The sequence below is a fragment of the Gigantopelta aegis genome, chromosome 1, assembly GCF_016097555.1.
Source record: "Gigantopelta aegis isolate Gae_Host chromosome 1, Gae_host_genome, whole genome shotgun sequence".
Classification (NCBI taxonomy): Eukaryota; Metazoa; Mollusca; class Gastropoda; order Neomphalida; family Peltospiridae; genus Gigantopelta; species Gigantopelta aegis.
In genome coordinates, this window is record NC_054699.1 from 6,024,102 (window position 1) to 6,044,676 (window position 20,575).

Sequence of the window (20,575 nt, forward strand, 5' to 3'; positions counted from 1 at the left end):
TCTAGGTGAAAAATATACCTTAGTATTTAAACACTAGGGTGTGTCTCTTTAAAGACATGAAAACTAAAAATGCGGATTTAACCAACACAGATGCAGCCCTCGCAATTCAGATCATCTTGAAATAGTAATTTAGTACAAATAATAATAAATGGCAGTTGGCAGTGTCACTGCTAAAATCGGTTGCAAAATTAGTGTGCGACAACATTTCTATTATCAATGAAGATGTAATTTATTATTATTGGTATTAAATTACTATTTCAAAAGTAAATCTTCGATGATGATAAAAAGTTGTTGCAAGCCTCTGAAAAATGCAAAAACAAAAGTTTTGTTCTCGCGTCGTTCGCGCAAGTATAGTTTGCAGGACCCATATTTCATACGCAGGTTGAATTTATGGCATCATTTATATGATCATTATGGATCACATAAAAACGAAATAGGTTATCTGAATTGGTTTTTACATAACCCATGAACGGTTTGCCATAATTTTCAATTTTCAAACGCCTGTTGTGGCAACCAAGTTTGTAACAGATATTAGCGGTGACACTGCCGACTGCCATCATGAATTGTAACACACTTTGGTACATACTGTAAAACCCCCAAAACAAAACATACACAGCAGAAGCAATAATATTGATACAATTACATTGAACATGTTCATGGGTTACAATATGGTACATAACTGTCAAATGCCATGCGAATCAGTGCACTGGGATCAAATCCCATCCGTATATACACTTCTTTTTTTTTGATGTTTAGAAAGTTTAAACTGGGTGCGTTGAAGCTCCTACAAACCAAATGACACTGAACCCCCCTCCCCCTCCAAAAAAAAAAAAAAAAAAAGAAAGAAAAGAAAGTGCAGCAATTAAAATTCAGGTAAGAAACCTGTAGTGTTGTAATTAAAAAAAAAGTTGGTATTAGCCAAAAATATAAGTATTTAATAGAGGATTTAACAAATAAAACCAAAACCCCTCACAAAAAACAAGGCCAAATATTGGTCCTACTGAAGCCTGACCAGTCATACCACTTCCTATGGCCTCGAAACCTCATAGATGTAAAGTGAGGCCAGAGACATTTGTTTAAAGATCAATCAGTCATAATGGCAGACTTGATAACATGTGCTTCGTATAAAAAGAAATATCAAAGCAAAGGAAAAACTAGCTTTAGTGTCCTCTACATTGTCTTGTTTATACATGTACGTTGGGTCAGGGCTTTAGTGTCCTCTACATTGTCTTGTTTATACATGTACGTTGGGTCAGGGCTTTAGTGTCCTCTACATTGTCTTGTTTATACATGTACGTTGGGTCAGGGCTTTAGTGTCCTCTACATTGTCTTGTTTATACATGTATGTTTGGTCAGGGCTTTAGTGTCCTCTACATTGTCTTGTTTATACATGTACGTTGGGTCAGGGCTTTAGTGTCCTCTACATTGTCTTGTTTATACATGTACGTTGGGTCAGGGCTTTAGTGTCCTCTACATTGTCTTGTTTATACATGTACGTTGGGTCAGGGCTTTAGTGTCCTCTACATTGTCTTGTTTATACATGTACGTTGGGTCAGGGCTTTAGTGTCCTCTACATTGTCTTGTTTATACATGTACGTTGGGTCAGGGCTTTAGTGTCCTCTACATTGTCTTGTTTATACATGTACGTTGGGTCAGGGCTTTAGTGTCCTCTACATTGTCTTGTTTATACATGTATGTTTGGTCAGGGCTAGAGTGTTTGTTTTGTTGTACGACACCACTAGAGCACACTGATTTATTCATAATCGGCTACTGGATGTCAAACATTTGGTAATGGCTACAAACTCAGGATAGTCAATTTAAAAAAAAAAAGAGTTAAAGTTTGTTTTGTTTGACGACACCACTAGAGCACATTGATTTATTAATCATCAGCTATTGACATGTAGTCTTAGAGAGAAAGCCCGCTACATTTTTCCATTAGTAGCAAGAGATCTTTTATATGCACCATCCCATAGACAGGATAGCACATACCATGGCCTTTGATATACCAGCGATGGTAAACTGGCTGGAAAGAGAAATAGCCCAACAGGTTCTCTAATGGGGTCCTTTAAATAAACACATTTTCCTAAATCTGACAATTCAGATCCTTAGATTGATCCTTAACCTTTTTGACTTTACTAATAACATTAAACTTACATATTAATGGGAGTGGGATGTAGCCCATTGGGAAAGCACCCACTTGATGTGTGGTCAGTTTAGTATCGATTCCCTTTGGTGGGCCCATTGGGTTAGTTCTCGTCCCAGCCAGTGCACCACGACAGGTATATCAAAGGCAGTGGTATGTGCTATCCTGTCTGTGGGATGGTACATATAAAAGATCCCTTGCTACTAATGGAAAAATGTAGAGGGTTTCCTCTCAAAGACGAAATGTCAAAATTACTAAATTACCAATAGCCGACAATTAATAAATCAATGTGCTCTAGTGGTATTATTTTGGGGTTGGTTTTTTCACGTTAGTGACTAGTACAAACACTACAAGAAGAAACCCGACCCACCAATCCGAAATGGGCTTACTGTGTGTTTTGGATAGAGTGTCATTTTGTTTTGTTTTGTAGCATTTGTTCTAGTCAGAAACATGTAAGTGAATTGGCTAAAGTATTTTCAGTGTTATACACCGTCAGTTTCAAATTTCACAAGACTAAACTTAAAGTTTGTTTTGTTTTACAACACCACTAGAGCACATGGATGTCAAACATTTGGTAATTTTGATGGAAGGCTAGAAGATACTAAGCTAAGAAAAACTATTTCACATAATAATAATAATAATACATGTAATAATAACAACAACAATAACAACAATACAGAAATTAAATAATATATTACTGTTGTATCACAAATGCTTGAAATTCATTAGTCAAATATTTTAGTTATTGTACCAACACTTAAGAAAACATATTACTGTTGCATCACAAATACTTGAACTTTTTCAGACCAATATATTTTACAGTTATAGTACTCACAATTTTATCAGAGCCATTCTTTACCCTTTCAACTGACCCATAGGTTTTCTTTTCTTAGCTGAACATTTGTTGAGGTTTTCTGACGTACATTTTATGTATATATATATATTTATTTTTTATTATTATTATTTTTTATTATATATGTATACAAATGTATGTTTGATGGAAGATATATGGAACTAGAATTTTTTTCATGTTGCAAAGACACATATTTCTAAAAGTGATGGCTACCCAAAAGGGTCCAAATTCACAAACATCATTAACATAATGTTTACAGGTATTTGCTATTTATTTCTTGCTAAAAATTATGGAATATGGATCATGGTAAAGAAGAAAGAAAATTATTTAATATATATTTCAAACTCACTATAATTACAAGGAGAATTTTTTAATTGTGAATTAATTAACCTAGTTTTGCACATAAACATAAATTAGCAATTGAAACTGAAAAACTATTGTAACAGTCATAATTACAAACAGTTTAAATAATACAGTTATACATATACCTTTCTTTTTTTTAACAAATAGTTTTGTAATTTTCTGTGTGAATAAATACCAAATACTTTTAAACATACAAATACTAAGTGTAAACATAATGTTAGGATGTTTAGTGAATTTACTAACTGACTCATCATAAAATTGATACTTGCCATTAGCTTAAATAAAACATCATCATAGGTGACTCCCAACCCCCCCCCTCCCCCCCCCCCCCACACACACACACACACCTATTTTTATAGTTACATTCTATAAAATTCCCAGTCCTTGGAGTTGGGTTTTTGATATATATTGATAACAAACAACAAATTCTTAGAGATTTGAAATATATAAAAAAAACCCACATATAAATAAAACATAATAAAGAAGCTAAGTTTTGACTATCACTGTGGTGGATTTGGGGAGTGATGTTTGTTATTTAGCAGCAAACTGCACCTTAGCAATGCTATCTCTCACTCAATGGCAATATTCCAGTCAGCTCATGTCCCAGGCCCACCCTTTAATGTCAGAATCCAACACTATTATAAAGCAAATATAAAGCAAAATATCTGAAAAGTGGGGGGGGGGGGGGGGGGGGGGGCATGTGCCACCCTTGCCACGAACACCCCCCCCCCCATAGTTCCTACACGCTTCCTACGCCAGTGCATGACCTATTTAAAATGTGCTGTCTAGTAAGGAAAATGAAAACCATGATTTCTCTGGTAAACAGAGACTAAACACAAGCAAGCAGTCAATCTTGACACCAACCTAAAATCAGGAATCCAGGAATTATCCAGAGATATTTCAAATCTGAATTTAATATGGTTAAAATTAGTATTGGTTGAGTCTTTTTTATGAACAAAATGCGATATAATGAAACATGCAGTTTTTTTGTTTTTGTTTTGGGTTTTTTAGAAAGAAAAAAGGACAGTTTTTGATAGTCATGATAGTTTATAATCTGTCCATCATTAATTTTAACGTAGGGTAAAGAAAGCTTCTATAAAACAAAAAAGTTCTGATTTCATTTCTACAAAAAATGAAAGAACTGAAATACATGCAACAATGAATAGCTATCGATTTAAATTTGTTAATGCTAACAGCAGGTACTATTCTCTTCACCACCAGTTCACAAAATCAGTTTGTAATTTGATGTTGTTGTTTTTGTCTTAAATTTGTAAAAAAAAAATCTTTACAAAAAATGTACAATCTGCAGTACAGTTCCGACCAACAAACCTTATTTACTCTGGTTCATCTTTTCTTTTCTTTCTTTTTTTCTTTTTTTTGGGGGGGAAGGGTTGTTTTAGAGTTAATTATATTTTTAAAGTTGAAACTGAGCCAAGTATTAATTATGTCATATATGTATATATCACTATCGATACATATCAAATAACATATATTCGAAGAATGTGAACGATGGCGTCTGATCCCTCAGAAAACTGTCGGAAGAATTGAACTCGTCAAGCTCCCGAACACAGTATTTCTCAACCGCTGTCACAAGGTCACCGACTGTCCATTGCAGAGACTCAATAAGAGCAATCACTTCTTCAATCTGAAAACAAAGTATGCATATTAAATTAGTATGGTTTTATCAAACCTGCTATTGAGGCATAATATATATATGTGTATCTGGGAACAGGATTTAGCTCAGTCAGTTGAGTATTCACTTGAGGTGTTTGCGTTTGCAGGAGTGAACCACCTTGGTGGATCCATTCAACTGAGTGGGTTTTATTCTCGTTCCAACCAGTGCACCACAACTGGTAAACAAATGTATGTGCTTTCTTGTCTGTTGGAAAGTGCACATAAAAGATCCCTTGCTGCATTAGGAAGGAAGGAAATATTTTATTTAACGACACACTCAACAATTTTATTTACGGTTATATGGTGTCAGACATATGGTTAAGGACCATACAGACATTGAGAGAGGAAACCCGCTGTTGCCACATCATGGGCTACTATTTTCGATTCGCAGCAAGGGATCTTTTATATGCACCATCCCATAGACAGGAAAGTATATACCATACCTTTGTTACACCAGTTGTGGAGCACTGGCTGGAATGAGAAATAGCCTAATGGGTCCACCGACGGTGATCGATCCTAGACCAACCGCGTATAAAGCCAACACTTTACCACTGGGCTACGTCCTGCCCCCTGCTGCATTAGGAAAACTGTAGCGGGTTTCCTCTGTATCAAAGGCTGTGGTATGTGCTATCCTGTCTGTGGGATGGTGTATATAAAAGATCCCTTGCTAAATGAAGAAAAATGTAGCGGGTTTCCTCTCTAAGACTATATGTTAAAATTACAAAATGTTTCACATCCAATAGCTGATGATTAATTACTTAATGTGCTCTGGTGGTGTCGTTAAAAAAAAAAAAAAAAAAAAAAATCTTATATACTGAACAAAAAAAGAAACTTCCGATTTGTACATATAGTATTTGTTGTGTTAAAGAATTCATTGTGTAATGAAATTATATAGGTAGTATTAGCCTTGAGCTATATTATCAGGATTCATGAATTTTATTGATTAATTTTGCACTTTTAATCGTCGACAACGTGAAATTCAATTTGCACGTGCATGCATGGTTCAACATGTCCCGTGTAGTATTCGGTCAATTTGTTTTACTTGTCTTACTGACATTGTTGTCAAGTGAACGAAAACACTTCAAAATTTGTAAACAAATTAACGTTTTTTACATTGTAGCATTTTTAGTATGCCAAGAATACCCAATAATTTACGCAAACGGGCGATTAGCATGCTTGATGCTGGCATGTTGACAGAAGACGTTGCAAGGCATGTTGGGAGTTCTAGTCGAGCGATACGAAATCTTCGCGTAAGATTTCGAATGACAGTAAGCACCAACGACTTGCCACGTCGTGGATGTCCGCATGTTACAACACGTGGTCAAGACCGCTATATCATGAACACGCATTTGCGCAATCGATTCTAAACTGCCACTGCTACTGCTGCTAACACACCTGGGCTTCATAATAACCGAATCAGTGGGCAAACTGTTAGTAATTGTCTGCGGGAGAACGGTTTACATGCACAACATCCTTACGTCGGATGCGTTTTAACGCAACGTCATCGTCTAAATAGTCTTAATTGGGCACGTGTACACACTCGTTGGATACGGCGACGCTGGAATACAGTTCTTTTTTCGGATGAATCGAGATTTTCTTTACAACGTGGTGATGGCAGGGTGCGCGTCTACCGTAGGAGAAATGAACGCTATGCTGACTGTTGTGTTCTTGAACGAGATCGTTTTGGGGGTGGGGGTTCTGTCATGGTCTGGGCAGCCATTGCCCATGGTTATCGTTCACCACTAGTCGTCATTGATGGCAATTTAAATGCTTAACGTTACCGCGATGACATTCTCGCTCATCACGTCATTCCTCTGTTCCATAACAAGGCCAACATCTTGATTTTTCAGCATGCTAATGCCACCTCTCACACAGCTAGAGACACAGTAAATTTTCTTAGGACAAATACCATTGATTTCATTGATGACTGGCCCGCTAAAAGTCCTGATCTCAACCCCATCGAGCATGTCTGGGATAGTCTGGACAGACGATTGAGGCGTCGTCCCAACCCACCCGCTAAGGTTAACGAACTTCGTCAAGCGCTCATTCAGGAATGGAACAATATTCCACAACCAGAAATCAACACTTTAGTCAATTCTATGCGCATGCGATGCACTGCAGTGGTCAATTCAAGAGGTGGTCATACCCGTTATTAAGTGGGTGTTTTTATTTTTAACCCCTACCACACTTGGTCAAAATTTCTCCCAGTTTCTGTTAACCTATGGCCATGATTTTTGCACCAAACAATGCATCATGGAACACTCTTTAAACGCATATATAACAATTATTCCCCCGGTTTGTTTTCATCAAGTTATGTTCAAGCAAAGTTAGCGGAAGTTTCTTATTTTGTTCAGTACTTGCCTGTAAGTGAAACACATAAGAGTATGACAGAGGATGGTGGGTGGGGTTGAGTCAGCTGATCCATAATTGCAGGAACAAACATTCACATTGGAACAAAACATTGATGGAGATGACCGGCCTCGGTGGTGTTGTGGTTAAGCCATCAGACACACGGCTGGTAGGTACTGGGTTCACAGCCCGGTACCGGTTCCCACCCAGAGCGAATTTTAACGACTCAATGGGTAGGTGTAAGACAACTACACCCTCATCATTCTCACACTAACCACTAACAACTAACCCATTGTCCTGGACAGACAGCCCAGATAGCTGAGGTGTGTGCCCAGGACAGCGTGCTTGAACGTTAATTTGATATAGGCACGAAAATAAGTTCAAATGAAATGATGGAAATGTTTGGGCAACATAAGGTGACTGTAAAGCTATTCACCATATATTTCTATCAATATCAGTTGTATTATATGTTAAAATGCACAATGATTCGTTCGGAACCCTATATAGCTGTTTAGTACTAAAGCAAACATGAATAAATGTTACCCAGATTTTGGTATTTTCATTTAATTTGGAAAAAAATCAGCCTGTCATCCTACAAAAATGGGAGCCTGTATGCCTGTTAGGATGCAAATTTAGTACGATTCTGTGTTTCCGAGAATCCTAGATCTTGGGTTGGAAGCACAATATTATAAGACAGAATCCTAAAATATTTAAATTACATCATGCTTTGATTTCAGTCGTGACGTAGCCCAGTGGTAAAGTGTTCGCTTGATGTGCGGTCGATCTGGGATCGATCCCCGTCGGTGGACCCATTGGGCTATTTCTCGTTCCAGCCAGTGGTGTGTGCTATGCTGTCTGTGGGATGGTGCATATAAAAGATCCCTTGCTGCTAATCGAAAAGAGTAGCCCATGAAGTGGCGACAGAGGGTTTCCTCTCTCAATATCTGTGTGGTCCGTAACCATATGTCTGACGCCATATAATCATAAATAAAATGTGTTGAGTGCGTCATTAAATAAAACATTTCCTTCCTTTCCTTTCTTCCTAATTTGTTTTTTTAAATTTTAAACTCCATATTCAGTGCCTGCCTACGGTCAAACAGAATGAATGAATGAATGTTTAATTTTAAACTCCATATTCAGTGCCTGCCTACGGTCAAACAGAATGAATGAATGAATGTTTAATTTTAAACTCCATATTCAGTGCCTGCCTACGGTCAAACAGAATGAATGAATGAATGTTTAATTTTAAACTCCATATTCAGTGCCTGCCTACGGTCAAACAGAATGAATGAATGAATGTTTAATTTTAAACTCCATATTCAGTGCCTGCCTACGGTCAAACAGAATGAATGAATGAATGTTTAATTTTAAACTCCATATTCAGTGCCTGCCTACGGTCAAACAGAATGAATGAATGAATGTTTAATTTTAAACTCCATATTCAGTGCCTGCCTACGGTCAAACAGAATGAATGAATGAATGTTTAATTTTAAACTCCATATTCAGTGCCTGCCTACGGTCAAACAGAATGAATGAATGAATGTTTAATTTTAAACTCCATATTCAGTGCCTGCCTACGGTCAAACAGAATGAATGAATGAATGTTTAATTTTAAACTCCATATTCAGTGCCTGCCTACGGTCAAACAGAATGAATGAATGAATGTTTAATTTTAAACTCCATATTCAGTGCCTGCCTACGGTCAAACAGAATGAATGAATGAATGTTTAATTTTAAACTCCATATTCAGTGCCTGCCTAGGGTCAAACAGAATGAATGAATGAATGTTTAATTTTAAACTCCATATTCAGTGCCTGCCTACGGTCAAACAGAATGAATGAATGAATGTTTAATTTTAAACTCCATATTCAGTGCCTGCCTACGGTCAAACAGAATGAATGAATGAATGTTTAATTTTAAACTCCATATTCAGTGCCTGCCTACGGTCAAACAGAATGAATGAATGAATGTTTAATTTTAAACTCCATATTCAGTGCCTGCCTACGGTCAAACAGAATGAATGAATGAATGTTTAATTTTAAACTCCATATTCAGTGCCTGCCTACGGTCAAACAGAATGAATGAATGAATGTTTAATTTTAAACTCCATATTCAGTGCCTGCCTACGGTCAAACAGAATGAATGAATGAATGTTTAATTTTAAACTCCATATTCAGTGCCTGCCTAGGGTCAAACAGAATGAATGAATGAATGTTTAATTTTAAACTCCATATTCAGTGCCTGCCTACGGTCAAACAGAATGAATGAATGAATGTTTAATTTTAAACTCCATATTCAGTGCCTGCCTACGGTCAAACAGAATGAATGAATGAATGTTTAATTTTAAACTCCATATTCAGTGCCTGCCTACGGTCAAACAGAATGAATGAATGAATGTTTAATTTTAAACTCCATATTCAGTGCCTGCCTACGGTCAAACAGAATGAATGAATGAATGTTTAATTTTAAACTCCATATTCAGTGCCTGCCTACGGTCAAACAGAATGAATGAATGAATGTTTAATTTTAAACTCCATATTCAGTGCCTGCCTAGGGTCAAACAGAATGAATGAATGAATGTTTAATTTTAAACTCCATATTCAGTGCCTGCCTACGGTCAAACAGAATGAATGAATGAATGTTTAATTTTAAACTCCATATTCAGTGCCTGCCTACGGTCAAACAGAATGAATGAATGAATGTTTAATTTTAAACTCCATATTCAGTGCCTGCCTACGGTCAAACAGAATGAATGAATGAATGTTTAACGACACCCCAGCATAAAAATACATATCGGCTATTGAGCGTCACCAATGGTAAGTATATGAAAATATTATTTATATATATTCATGTAAAACCTCAGTGTAAAGAGCTGTGGGGGATAAGTATAACACAATACATAAAATCAAGGTAAGTAAATTTTAAAACTTTGTATACAAGTCAAAGTGTTTTAAAGACTTTACAATTAATTCTGGATGGAATTTAAAGGATTCCAAAACATTTCTGTTGCCAAATATAACATTTCTCGTCGGCTTGAGATGATCACACTCCACCAAAGTGTGGCGCACAGTCAGCGTACACTGACAATGTTCACACTGAGGAGCAGGGTCCTTCTTTAAAATAAATGAATGCATCAAATAGGTATGGCCGATGCGGGCACAACACAAGACTAGTTCATCCTTCCTGCACCGCCTGTAGGATGACTGCCACTCTCCCAGGAGCAACATCTGCCAAATCTGCTTTGAACTTGCCCAGTGTCCATGTTGGTATCCCCTTCAGTGATTTTAAATTTCATATTAACCTATATATTTTTTTTGACTTGGCAAGATGATTGGGATGGTGCAGTTACGAACAAGCTTCATTGTGTTAAGCCAGTCCTGGGAGAGTGGCAGTCATCCTACAGGCAGTGCAGGAAGGATGAAGTAGTCTTGTGCCAAACAGAGTAATTTGGCATAATAACGACTTGTAATGTGGGATAATTTGTAATACTGGGATATGTCCAGTATTGGAAGGAAGGAAGGGAAGGAAATGTTTTATTTAACGATGCACTCAACACATTTTATTTACAGTTATATGGCGTTAGACATATGTTTAAGGACCAGATATTGAGGGAGGAAACCCACTGTCGCCACTTCATGGGCTACTCTTTTCGATTAGCAGCAAGGGATCTTTTATATGCACCATCCCATAGACAGGGTAGTACACAGCCTTTGATGCACTAGTCGTGGTGCACTGGCAGGGATTGATCCCACACCGACCGCGCATTGAGCGAGCGCTGTACCACTGTGCTACATCCCGCCCCCAGCTATAAAAACTGCAGTAACATGCCATCTCTACATCTATTGCCAGTATCTATCGCCAGTCACAGCATCTCTACATCTATCGCCAGTCACAGCATCTCTACATCTATCGCCAGTCACAGCATCTCTACATCTATCACCAGTCACAGCATCTCTACATCTATCGCCAGTCACAGCATCTCTACATCTATCGCCAGTATCTATCGCCAGTCACAGCATCTCTACATCTATCGCCAGTTACAGCAATACATGCACTGTTTACTTTTCACTTTCAAGTTTCAGGGACAGGAAATAAGTTGAATGAAATGCGTGTTTTAATTGCTTGTTCAAGTTTCGTGGTAGTTAATCTATTAGTTTTTAAAAAAACTAAAATTAAACTGACCTGCTCAAGTCTAGGATCATCAAAAGTGTAGTAGTGCATGCTGGGAATATGGACTTCGCTAGCTGCTATCCACTGCAACATGCACTTGAGCTGGGGGTCACCACAGAATGCCCCACACCCCCAGTTTCCAGTCGCAAGAGGAAGTCCTCGACAGCGGAAATGTTTCTGCAGAGAAAAAGAAAACAAATTAGGTCGACATAATTTAGAATACTCAATCAATACACCAGGGCGATGAAAACGTAAAACCATCGTAGGCTACGACGTCAATATGGTGTGTGCTATAGGGTGTATACTACCAAATCAAATCGGATTATCCCATAGATGACAATAGTAATGTATGTGGTTAAAGTGATGAAAACGTAAAACCATCGTAGGCTACGACGTCAATATGGTGTGTGCTATAGGGTGTATACTACCAAATCAAATCGGATTATCCCATAGATGACAATAGTAATGTATGTGGTTAAAGTGATGAAAACGTAAAACCATCGTAGGCTACGGCGTCAATATGGTGTGTGCTATAGGGTGTATACTACCAAATCAAATCGGATTATCCCATAGATGACAATAGTAATGTATGTGGTTAAAGTGATGAAAACGTAAAACCATCGTAGGCTACGGCGTCAATATGGTGTGTGCTATAGGGTGTATACTACCAAATCAAATCGGATTATCCCATAGATGACAATAGTAATATATGTGGTTAAAGCGATGAAAACGTAAAACCATCGTAGGCTACGACGTCAATATGGTGTGTGCTATAGGGTGTATACTACCAAATCAAATCGGATTATCCCATAGATGACAATAGTAATGTATGTGGTTAAAGTGATGAAAACGTAAAACCATCGTAGGCTACGACGTCAATATGGTGTGTGCTATAGGGTGTATACTACCAAATCAAATCGGATTATCCCATAGATGACAATAGTAATGTATGTGGTTAAAGTGATGAAAACGTAAAACCATCGTAGGCTACGACGTCAATATGGTGTGTGCTATAGGGTGTATACTACCAAATCAAATCGGATTATCCCATAGATGACAATAGTAATGTATGTGGTTAAAACTCCTATCTGCAGCGCATCAATCGATATAAATGCCACAGATATAAATACTACCACCCCTCACCCTTAAAGTGAATCAGAAAACATTGGGGGTCAAGCTGCTCATTTCTGAGATAACGGGTAGCATCTATGACTAACCTAGTTCCGCACAAAATTCTAGTACTTTTTTTTTATAAGTACCCCATACATGTTTTAAGCACAAGGCTACTTGACACAGTGGTACTAGATGAAATAAAATGGCATACATTTTTTGCCCAGATGAAACTATTTTTTTTTACAAACAACATACAACCAACATAGTCACATTTATCACCATCATAGGACTTGTGGTGTTCAATTCGGTGCACTTCCAACTTTGATCCAGCCGGAAGTTATTTGGTTTTATCATCCATTAAAGGATTTTGTAGGAGATATTGCTGGCACTATAATTTGCGATATCTTCTGCGATATCTCCACAGGAGATATCGCTTCTTATAATCTTGATTGGTCAAATTTTAATCACAAGACAATGTTTTGTTACATCACAGTGTTTGTTTCAGTGCTAAACCAACCATTAGTGACGTCACGCCACTGCCGTTCTGCTAGTTAACGAGTCTACCGCTGACATTCAACCCACAGTACTGACATTGTTTACAACTGTCGCAAATGAAAAAATTTATAATGGATGATAAAAAGAATACCCCCCTCGTGTCTTGTGATATCATAATTTATCAGCACTTGTTGATAAAAGTATAAAATCCTCGGCAAGCCTCAGATTTCATACTTTTATCAACTCGTGCTGATAAATTATGATATCACAAGACACTCGGGGAGTATCCTCTATTAGTCCTACCGTACCTATAGTGACGTTTTAGCCTACGATGGTTTTACGATTTCGTAGCGCTAAAATAACTTTGAAAATCCCTTGCCAGGTTTATATTTTTAATTCTTAATTTTAACACATTTGTAACAAAGAATCATACTGGATGTTTGAAAAAATGTGGGGACTAAAATCACCAATTTATTAATGTTGTATATTCAGTGACAAATCTCGACTTACTTAGAGGTCTGAATACGTATCACAAATGGAATACTAATAAATTATTTAAAGTTACATTCTCTGGTTACAGTATTATAACATCATGTACAAATGTGAAATACAAGCTCAAATGCACTTTTGAAAAGGTTGTGTGTGTTCGCTATGAACGGATATCGTCAAACGTATATGCTTGATTCGTCGCCTGTGCCGCTATAGCTCGGCAAAGCACAAACGACAGCCTGTTGTCAGTTTCAGTTAACACGTGCGTTTGCAGATTTCAAATTGTAGGGTTCAAAAAAGTAAAAGAGAAATCTTGCGCTGTACGAAGAATGTTTGGTTGAGGATACGGTACTAGAGTCTTTAGTTAAAACCGGTTTGACAACGTATTATCAACAGTCGTACCTTCCTATTTCAGAATTGATATTTTATAAAGTGTTAGTAGAACTTTAAAAGTTTAGTTTGTATACTAGTAACACATTAATTATGTATATATTTTTAAAATAAAATATACTAAAGTAGGCAATGAACGTTTTCACTTCTTAATTTTACGTGTAAAAATCGACAAATTCAAATAAATATTATTTCGTTTGGAAAGGGTAAAGTTGGGGGGGGTTGTTTAACGACATCAAAGATAAAGCATATTGATTTAATAATCATCTGACCCCATACAACCGTTAATAAATTGTGTTGAGTGCGTCGTTAAATAAAACATATCCTATCCTTCCTTCCATCTGCTGTTGGATGTCTAACATTTGGTAATTTTGACATATAATCTTAGAAAGGAATCAGTTGCATGTGCAGGGGAAGGGTATTGGAGGTCGAAACCCTTACTTGTCCAAGCTTTAAAAAACCTGAAATGTATTTTTTGGGGGAGCATGGCCCCATATAAACTTCGCTCAACACAGTCTATAACCCCAACCCCGCTGAAATCCCTGCACACACGCCTTGGAAACCCGCTACATTTTTTTTTAGCAAGGGATCGTTTATATGTACCATCCCACAGACAGGATATCACATACCATGGTCTTTTTGTATACCCGCCAATGGGGATCGATCCTAGACTGACCGCGCATTTCCAAAAAACACCTTTTTAGGTCTAAGTAATGAATAAAAATAACATATAGTCTTGAAAAATGTTACGTAAATCGAACACAGTACCCTCTGTGAGATCGGTACGAGGCCATCAAAAGTGTTCCACTTTCAAAATCATGGCTTTGTTTTTGACCTGGATAAGCCAGCGTAGTGAAACCAATGCGGAGTGCGGCGTCATATATGCACCAAACGTAATTGGATTTTCTGTTCTATATGCTTAAATAATAAAAATATTTCAGGGAATGTAGTTTTAACAATAAAAGTTGAAATAATCTTTATACAAAGCTAAAACACTTTTTACTATACTTAAATAACGTTAATTTCAAAGCATTCAATCTACAATGTAAACAATTATTTTATAATTAAGAAAAAAGAAGCTAGAATCATACAAAAAGCTAAAAAAAACACCTATTTTAAATTTTAAAAAGGTAAAAACAAGAAAGAAAAAGAAAGAAATACATCTTCCTTAAAGTCCCTGACCCTAGATATTAGCCAATGAAAAATAGTTTTCAATATTACAGTCTTTTACTGTTAAATGATAATTTTTAGCAAAATCAAATGTGTTGTCATGTCATGTCATGTCATAGGGTTTTACGTGCACATTCAGAACAAGCTGTTGTAGCGCACGCCTGTCGTGGGCACAAGAGCCGGCCTTGGTCAGCTCCTCCGTCCATGACAGGAAAGAAATGTGTTGTTGGTAATCCTGGTATTTGTAATAGCTCTAACTTAACTGTATGTGAAAAACAAAAACAGTACATGCCTAGAAAATAACCACAGTTCATACACTTTGTGCCAAACCAAATTCCATGGCTTCTTAAAATAATTTGTTTTAGTATTTTAAACCATTTTCAGCAATTGTCAATAAAATATGATATTACTAGTGTAACACTGTCTTGATGCAAAATGCCGATCTCTTTCGTGCGTTATCTCAAATGGTAAAAATAATAATTATCATCCTATTTTCATTCAACTCAAAATTCCATGACTTTCCTGACCTGGAAAATGACATTTATTTTATACAAATTCCTTTACTTTTCGAGGAATTCCATGACCAAACTAAAAATTCCATAACTTTCCAGGCCTGTAAAATGACATTTATTTTATACAAATTCCTTTACTTTTCCAGGATTTCCATGACCAAACTAAAAATTCCACGACTTTTCTGACCTGGAAAATGACATATTGTGACAAATCCCACAACTTTCCAGCATTTCCATGACCCAACTCAAACAATTTCTTGAGTTTCCAGGTCTGGAAAATGACATTTTTTTCTTTCATTCCACAACTTTTCCAGGATTTCCATGACCAAACAAAAAACAATTTCATGATTTTCCAGTACTGGAAAATAACATTTATTTTACAAATTCCATGACTTTTCCAGGATTTCCTTGACCCGTATGAACCCTGACTTGAGACAGGGCTTTAAATACTTCTACTAGAATTCAATAAATGAGACAGTTTCACAGTTAGCCATCAATCCTTACCTTGGGGGGAGACGAGTCATCACAGACATTGAGAACACTTTTCAAAATCTCATCTGCCATGTTCTCGGCAAGTAACTGAACCCTCGGCAGCGGAACGTCGAGAGTGTCAACAAACTCATCATCATCACCACGACCATCATCAGAACCACCTGCAGACTCGCGTCGTCTCATCCGTTCCATCTCATCCTCGGTCATGTCCTGTACGGCGAGCAGTGCCGAGTTGGTGATGTCCCATGCAAGGGAGGCGGCGTATGAAAGAAGATTCGGGTGATTAAGGCAACAAGCGCTGAAGTCGAGACCCGCGTCGCGGTAGATGATGCCGATTGCCTGCTGGATGATGTTGTTGGCAAACGTGTCCGCCAGGTCTTCGATCTCGTCCACGCTGTGGTAGCGGCCAAGCCGGTCGAACTCCTCCTGGAACTCGCGCCCGACTTTCTTGGGCAGGGGGAACCAGTGCTCGGTCTCGGAACACGTGCTGTCGGATCGCACATGCCGGTCGTAATGCTGGTGGTGATGTCCCCCACAGCAGCTCTTCGACCTGAGACTCTGTCGTGGGCTGCAGAAACTGCTGTTCAGCAACTCTCCTTCCAGATTGGCCAGAGTCAGGTCGCGGAAGCCACTGCTACGCCGGGACCCCGTCGTGCTGGTCCCCGTGTGGGCAGACATGATGAGTAAGGGTGGGATAGAGGTGTCTGCTTTCATCAGCTCCTCGGCAAACCTCGACAAAACGGGATCTCTGAATCCACAAGAGCTCCTGCGACGGCTGGTGGGGAAACTGCTCCATGAGCCACGGCGAACACTTTCCTTGTTGAGCACCTGCAGAAAGTCGTCGTCCGTCCTCAGAGATTTCAACTTTCTGTCGTCTTTTGAATACGGCTTAGAAACACAGTACGTCTTGAGCGACAGACTGACACTGATGTGACAAGGCTCGCTGCTCCGGCGTTCATACGATTTGATCTGGCGTCGACCTTCGACATTTAGGAATGCATTCGTTAAAGTTTCTCTCGACAAATGTTTGGTGGGGATTCCAAAACTGGAAAAAATGGCTGATTCTATCACTGACTTGGAATCGACCACTTCTTCCTGGCATTCCGTTCCCAGCGGTAGAGAGTCACTGACACTAGAAACACCGTCACTCATACCTTTGCACGAACTCTTCACGCTACCGCACAACTTAGACTGGTTCCCGTGCTCCGCATGATGGGAGAGAGACTGAAAAACCTGGTCTACAATTATGGCTGCTGCCTCCTGGTAGCTGACTTGAATTCCAGCGTTCTGATTCCTGTCCACGACAACATGCTCAGAGCTCTTAGGAATGGTACAGCTTGGGGTTTCGGTACGTACACCCGTTTCTTGACCTGAATCCGCTGCTGGGGAAGAGGATACCGGAACAAAACCCGATGTCTCGCCTGCTGCGATGCTAGACAAAGCTTTCTCACTTTCGGACTCCGACAATGTCTTTTTGTCTCCTCTTTGAGAGGCCGGTTCACTGCTGAACGAACAGGCAGAACTGGCAGACACAGTCAAATTAGCAGACAGCTCTCTCGGCGTCTGGCTTGCGCCGAAGTCGTGAGAGAGACTTTGTGACGAGAGATTTCCTAAAAGTCCAGCAGCGTAGTCACTGGAAACAGTGAGCAACACATCCTGCACAATCTGGTCAGCGAATAAATGGTACGACTCGTCCTCTGGAAGACTCAAATGAGAAGCCGAAATGGCACTGTCCACGGATGCAGATATATATTTGAAAATCAACGCTGCTTCCATCAGAGCAGAAGTCATCACAGTCTGCATCAAATAACTGGCATAAATTTCAGTGGCATTAGACGATTCCGATTTAACACCCGACGTGACTTTCTGGGGACTGGGTCTACACGGATAGGGCTTAACAATGCTGTCTGGCAGAGGCTCGACGTCAAACGTCAGCATCTGGGGATCCCGATGGGCAGCCACGGAGATTCCCTCCTGCATCAAATGACTGACGAGGTTCTTCGCGAAGTTGCATATGACCGGCTGAAAGCCGTTCTCGTGGATCGTCCGGTGCTGTTTCAGTTTTTCATTCTTCAGGTACGACTCGTAGAACTCCTCGAGGTCGGAACTCAGGTCGGATGAACTCCGTTTGGTGCTGGTGCTGCTCCTCCCGGAGATGTCGCTCAGGTTCGAACTCCTGCGACGGACACACGACACCTTGTGGCTGTAGTTGACGTCCAAGAGGTCAGAGCTGGCGTTCTGAGAACCGGCGACAGGAGAGATCGGCTGCCGTCTTTCACCGAAACTCCTGCCAGAATCGAGCAGAGGTGTATCGCCAGGGGAGCTGGACGCTGACACGCACACGACTGGCTGGTCGGGCGGAGGTGGGCCAATGTCCGTTGGTTTGTCCGAGCTGGTCGCTAAAGCAGGTCTTTCTAAGTGGTGGTCAGAATGGTTAGTCTGCTCGAGGCAGGAACTTACTTTGGATGCTGGTTCCGCGAACAGTGAAATGGCAATGTCGCACATTTGCTTTTGGTTTTTTCCTAAAATGGTACACGCAAAAGAATACACAAATAAATTTAAATAATGTTGAAAAACATAATGGTCTATTCACAATTATCTACATTTTTATAATCATACTTGTAAAAAACAAAATTAATTCTTTTTTTTAATCTTTTTTTTTTATACCTTTTTTCATCTAAAAGCAGTATGCAAACATTTAAAATTTTATATTATCAAATTTAAAAGAAAAACAGTTTGAATCTTATGTTAAACATGATTTTGTGAAGACTATATGAAGGAAGGAAATGTTTTATTTAATGACGCACTCAACATATTTTATTTACAGTTATATAGCATCAGACATATGGTTAAGGACCACAAAGATATTGAGAGAGGAAACCCACTGTCGCCACTTCATGGGCTACTCTTTTCGATTAGCAGCAAGGGATCTTTTATATGCAACATATAGGGGTAGTACATGCCACGGCCTTTGATATACCAGTCGTGGTGCAATGGCTGGAACGAGAAATAGCCCAATGGGCCCACTGACAGGGATCGAACCCACACCGACTGTACATCAAGCGAGTACTATACCAATGGGCTATGTCCTGCCCACTATACCCAGTTGTGGGCCATTGATTGTGATTATGAAGAACCCCAATGGGATCGCTGAGGGGGATCGATCCCACAACCTAAGCACCACAGTGCGAGCGCTCAACCAACTGAGCTAAAGGCGGTGCCACACAATACGAACGTCTCGTCAGGCCTCCGACAACTGAATATTTATCGGTTACGCAAAAATAAATTCAGGTAACCCATTTTTTTTTTGCGTAACCTGTTACGTCCATGTAAATAATATGCTAAGTTTAATGCGCAAAGGAAGATAGGATATGCTAAATTAGATCTGCAATGTTATGACAACGCCATGTGTGTGTGACATCATTAGAGACTCTGAGCGGGACGTAGCCCAGTGGGAGAACGCTCGCTTGATGCGAGGTCAGTCTAGGGTCGATCCCTGTCGGTGGGCCTATTGGGCTATTTCTCGCTCTAGCCAGTGCACCACGACTGGTATATCAAAGGCCGTGGTATGTGCTATTCTGTCTGTTGGATGGTGCATATAAAAAGATCCCTTGCTACTAATGGAAAAATGTAGCGGGTTTCATCTCTATGACTGTGTCAAAATGACCATATGTTTGACATCCAATAGCCGATGACTAATAAATCAATGTGCTCTAGTGGTGTCGTTAAACAAAACAAACTTTCTTTTTTTCATTAGAGACTGAATCTGGACTCTAAAAGTTTTATAAGCACGGACCCTACTCGTACGAGAATAGCCAAATGATAAGACAACAATACGATTTCATTGGTTTCTATGTAATCGGTTATTCACGAGGCTATCCTCGTACGAGACACTTGTCTCGTGTTGCCTTAAGTCATGCCTGGGAAAGTCACAGTGGCAACCAACACCGAAACTTCAGTTCATCGGAGCAATGTTAACGTCCGGATTTGCCCCTGGTAATTTCTAACACAGCCCTCACTAAACGATGTGAAAAAAATACCTGGACTTTCTTCCTGTTCAAAGCTGCCCATGGCCGACTGGAAATCCTCATCCATGGATAGGTTTTCGGGCTCAGCCTGTGATACGTCCTCTGTTGGTAGACAGAATCCGACCAAAGCTTTGTTCACTTCCCGCAATATGCTGTGCAGCTCGTACTGCCATTTACTACAACCGTTGTAATTGATGGCGTCGATCGCACACAAAATAGTTTTCAGGTTGTTCTCAGAATCTCTCTGAAAATAAGAATTTTTTGTGAAGTAAATTGTGATTTCATGAATGGCGTCGATTGCACAAAAAATAGTTTTCAGGTTGTTTTTAGAATC

General features: G+C 39.1%; 1 protein-coding gene across 1 annotated transcript in view; it reads right to left on the reverse strand.

Moving 5' to 3' along the window:
* Positions 1 to 2,820: 2,820 nt before the first annotated feature.
* LOC121369852 overlaps positions 2,821 to 20,575 on the reverse strand; it is a 35,036-nt gene continuing 17,281 nt past the window's right edge. The window contains exons 10-13 of the mRNA XM_041494931.1: positions 20,254 to 20,485; positions 16,226 to 18,735; positions 11,565 to 11,729; positions 2,821 to 5,004 (exon numbers count right to left, since the gene is read on the reverse strand). Coding sequence (XP_041350865.1) covers positions 4,825 to 5,004; positions 11,565 to 11,729; positions 16,226 to 18,735; positions 20,254 to 20,485 — 3,087 coding nt within the window. The 3' untranslated portion in view covers positions 2,821 to 4,824. The remainder of the gene's footprint in view (positions 5,005 to 11,564; positions 11,730 to 16,225; positions 18,736 to 20,253; positions 20,486 to 20,575) is intronic.